This window comes from Leuciscus leuciscus, assembly GCF_965113295.1.
Source record: "Leuciscus leuciscus genome assembly, chromosome: 21".
NCBI lineage: Eukaryota > Metazoa > Chordata > Actinopteri > Cypriniformes > Leuciscidae > Leuciscus > Leuciscus leuciscus.
The window spans coordinates 37,388,206-37,393,205 of NC_138745.1; the positions used below are offsets into that span (position 1 = coordinate 37,388,206).

Sequence of the window (5,000 nt, forward strand, 5' to 3'; positions counted from 1 at the left end):
CCCGAGCAGTTCACTGATCCGATCATGTCCATAAAACTCTCCATACTTATCCATCACCTACACAACACACACACACACACACACACACACACACACATGGTTCTTATAAGAGTCGTTTATCTTTCATTATAAATGAATGTGTCTGTGTATCTGTGCAAACATCTCCAAACTCACCTTCCGCTTCACAAATTTATCCCAGTAATTGTTTGGGAAGGACCTGAGAGACAGAGATGAAATCATCATAAGATTCATAAACCACAAAGATCCTCATGACACAAAAGCAGAGAAGATTGACATTTAAAATCATTATCCTGGAGCTTTTTAACCCTTGAAATATTCATGTTCTTCATCTAAACACCTCAATATGACAAACGACTGAATGTTTCATTCGAGATCCCTTCTTTCATTTAAAAATCTTTAAGTCAGCTAAACCTTTTATTCCATTTTATAAACTTTTTTCCCCTTATTTTAATGAACCATGTTTAGATTTATTATTATACTGTATGTATAATTTTTTACATTTTATATTTAACTTTTTTATATTTTTATTTAATACAGCATTAGTATTTCTATCACAATCTCACAAACCTCCATTTGAGAAACCGTGATTTAATTAATGTAATTATATTTAAATAAAAATTATATCTCCTTACTGTAAGATCAAAAATAGAATGCACATTTACTGTATTACTAATAGGGTTGGGAATTGTAAGAAATTTTCCGATTGTGCCTAACGATTCTGGTTTCGATCCTGCGATTCCATCTGGGTTTTCTGTTTTTTCATATCAAGGACATCACACAGCTCTGCTACTAGGATAGGCTCCCAGCGCTTTGACCATGCAGTGCAAAGGAACCCTTTTCCGAACCGAGAGTTATGAATTTCTCACGATTCCGGTATTTTTCAAAAAACAGAACCGGTTCTCGATTCCCATCCCTAATTAAGTTGGCCTGAGAAAGCCAACTTACTGAAATCCTATTTAAACTTCTTCTTCTTCTTCTTCTTCTTCTTCTTCTTCTTCTTCTTCTTATTCTTCTGACCCAAAAATTTTCAACTCTAACTCCTCCTAGACCGTTCAAGCTACATACTCCAGGGTTCGTACACATTTTTACCATTAAATTTCCATGACTTTTCCATGACTTTTCCATGACTTAAAGGTAAATATTCATGACATAATGTTCCATAAAATGTCTGTGTATACATGTAAAATAAGAATAAAAATCCATGTTCAAATTTACCACCCCATATCTTGAATAAAATAAATGAACAAGCAATGTTTTAATACAAAATAAATATTTATTCAAATATGCTGGCACAGTAACACAAATAATGTCAAACCCTGACAACTCCTTAGACATTTATTAACGTAAATCCATAGGATAATGAACTCCTTGCGGGCGGGTATGGAAGCTTGTTTCCGCCACTGAATAATAAATAAATAATAATAATTGCGACTTTATTTCTCAGAATTGCGAGATATAAAGTCAGAATTGCGTGAAATAAAGTCACAATTGCGTGTTATAAAGTCAGAATTGCGAGATATAAAGTCACAATTGTGAGATATAAAGTCCAATTCTAAGGGAAAAAACCCTAACCCTTTTTTTTTTTTTTTACCACAGAATAGTTTATATCTCACAATTCTGACTTTATAACACGCAATTGCGACTTTATATCGTGCAATTCTGACTTTATATCTCGCAATTCTGACTTTATATCTCCCAATTGCTACTTTATTTCTCAGAATTTATATCCCGCAATTGCGACTTTATATCTCGCAATTCTGAGAAAAAAGTCAGAATTGTGAGACAAAAAGTCGCAATTATTATTATTTATTTATTATTCAGGTGCGGAAACAATTAAGCTTCCATAGGCGGGTAACGTTAGTAGCTGATGAAAAATGTATGGAAGCTTGTTTCCGCCACAGAACAAAACATTTTAAAAGATAATTGCGACTTTTTATCTCACAATTGCGAGTTTACATCTCGCAATTCTGACTTTCTTTTCTCAGAATTGCGAGATATAAAGTCAGAATTGCGTGAAATAAAGTTGCAATTGCGTGTTATAAAGTCAGAATTGCGAGATATAAAGTCAGAATTGCGTGAAATAAAGTCGCAATTGCGTGTTATAAAGTCAGAATTGCGTGTTATAAAGTCAGAATTGCGAGATATAGTCCGAATTTTTTCTGGCAATTGCGACTTTATATCACGCAATTCTGACTTTATAACACATAATTGCGAGTTTATATCTCGCAATTCTGACATCTTTTCTCAGAATTGTGAGATATAAACTCACAATTGTGAGATATAAAGTCCAATTCTAAAGGGGAAAAAGACGGATTTTTTTTTTTTTCAGAATAGTTTATATCTCACAATTCTGAATTTATAACACGCAATTGCGACTTTATATCATGCAATTCTGACTTTATATCTCCCAATTGCGTGTTATAAAGTCAGAATTGCGAGATATAAAGTCAGAATTGCGTGATATAAAGTCGCAATTGCGAGAAAAAAAGTCAGAATTCTGACTTTATAAGACGCAATTCTGACTTTATATCACGCAATTGCGACTTTATTTCACGCAAATCTGACTTTATATCTCGTAATTCTGACTTTATAACACGCAATTCTGACTTTATATCTCGCAATTCTGAGAAATAAAGTCAGAATTGCGAGATGTAAACTCGCAATTGTGAGATAAAAAGTCGCAATTATCTTTTAAAATGTTTTATTCTGTGGCGGAAACAATTAGCTTCCATAAAAATGTGCTTGAAGAGCTCTTTTCCAAAACGTGATAAACGCCATTAAAAAAAACGAGATTGTCCCTATTCACTGCTCCATCAACGTTTCATGCCAAATCGCTATATTTCCTTGTTTAAAATGTAGGCCACTGCAAGATGCAGTTTCTTTCCAAACCGAGAAGCGCCGACCCTATTTTTAGCCTAAACGGATAAATCCCCTCGACTAATCAGAATTTGGTGAACGTTCTACAGATCATTATAAGTCCTCAAAATGAGTCAAACTAATCATATATTCTCTCTCTCTCTCAATTTTAATTGTTTATTAATAAACAAGTGTTTTCTGTGTCGACTGCAAAGACGAAGTTGACTGACTCGCGATCTTCTTAGTAGTGAACACGCCGGAGAGAAATGCACATTTCATACGGATTAGGCTACATCGTTTTATTTTGTTTTGAATGGTTCTGTTTAAAAGTAGAGATTTCTGTAGATAATAGATATAGGCCTATTTCAGTTTTGTTTAGGTCTGTGAGGCGAGTAGGCTACCTTTTACGCTGAGTTTCGGTTCATGGATGATAGCTTAAGCTCCAGTTCACTCCGGCGCCACTGTGTCGTGATTATCTATTTTCTGCTATTTACTTTTTATTTATTAAGCAATTGGTTAATGAAACATATTTTAAAATCAAGATACAATTAATACAAAACGAATTTTTTTGAAAAAGGCTTTGTGCTTTCTGTTTGAGGTCTCTGTGTAAGTTTTAAGGTCTTTTAGTGCCGCTCTCAGAGGACTCATTACCGTAATGGAGAACGGTCACGTAACATTGTTTTTTCCTCATAAATGCCAACACGGAAAATAAAAGACAAAATAATTTTTGTATATTTTGTATATCCATATTAATTTGTATGTATTTTAAATGTTTAACAAAGAGGCAAAAAGTCATCACAATCAAGGGAGAAACATGAAGAAACTTAGCCTATATATGTGCCGTTCGCATAAGGGTCTTTCCCTGACATTAATGCTTGGATAAGACACGTCTCCTTCCATTAATAATAATAATTTGTAGGGCGGTGGCTGAGATATAAACCTACTAACGTCCTCCGTTGCCATGATTTTTGGAATGACTGATCGCGAGAGGAAAAAAACAAGTTTTAGTTGCTTAACATCGGTTAATGGAAACGCCGTCATTTTGCAATAGTTATTTATCGATATTTAGAAAAAAAAAAAAGTTTTGCTCAAATCTGTAATGGAAAGGCGCATACAGACGGTAGCTAGCCTATAGCTAATATGAAAACGCAAAGCAGCTTATTTTCATTTGAAGCACTGAGCTGAGGACAGCGACACAAGAGCCACACAGGTATGGCTACTTAGTCGCTGTCCTCAGTGCCGCAGAAAAGCGCTGAAACGGACATGAAGGGGAACCCATTTCTTTTGGCCCATCTAGTTTTCTGGAGGCCCACCTACAATCAAAATCCGCCGCAAGTGAGTCACGACTGATCACTCTAACGAAAAAAGTATTGCAATTTGTTTCACCAATATTATTAATTAAACAAATTCAAGTACACGGATATTTTGAAAAACAAATTTCCATGACTTTTCCAAAACTTTCTGAGTTTATTCATTTTCCAAAACTTTTCCAGGCCTGGAAATTGCCATTTTAAAATTCCATGACTTTTCCAGGTTTTTCATGACCGTACGAACCCTGATACTCCAAACTCGGGTCAGACCTTCATACTGTTCTGACTTGGTGTGCTATATCTTTTCAGACTGGTTTGAGTTATGGTTTTCTTAAAAATTAATATTAAAAATCATAAAAATCCCATAGACTTTCATTGACCAAAAGTCCATGTCTGTTTGAACTATGTTTAATGTAAACTGCTAGAAGCCATTGATACTCAATTAAGCTTTAAGCTATTTCTGTCTAACTAATAACTTATCTATCTATCTATCTATCTATCTATCTATCTATCTATCTATCTATCTATCTTCAAACCTTTTCTATCTATCTATCTATCTATCTATCTATCTATCTATCTATCTATCTATCTTCAAACCTTTTCTATCTATCTATCTATCTATCTATCTATCTATCTATCTACAAACCTTATCTATCTATCTATCTATCTATCTATCTATCTATCTACAGTATCTATCTATCTATCTATCTATCTTCAAACCTTTTCTATCTATCTATCTATCTATCTATCTATCTATCTATCTATCTATCTATCTATCTATCTATCTTCAAACCTTTTCTATCTATCTATCTA

The 5,000-nt window shown here is 33.9% G+C and overlaps 1 protein-coding gene across 9 annotated transcripts in view; it reads right to left on the minus strand.

The window, feature by feature from the left end:
- Nucleotides 1-5,000, minus strand: part of ryr2a (ryanodine receptor 2a (cardiac)) — a 167,446-nt gene that overhangs the window by 8,767 nt on the left and 153,679 nt on the right. For all 9 annotated transcript variants that reach the window (XM_082152374.1, XM_082152373.1, XM_082152376.1 and 6 more), the window contains 2 exons: nucleotides 175-217; nucleotides 1-57 (listed from right to left, as the gene is read on the minus strand). The exon at nucleotides 1-57 is cut by the window's left edge and continues 77 nt beyond it. In XM_082152374.1, coding sequence (XP_082008500.1) covers nucleotides 1-57; nucleotides 175-217 — 100 coding nt within the window. The remainder of the gene's footprint in view (nucleotides 58-174; nucleotides 218-5,000) is intronic.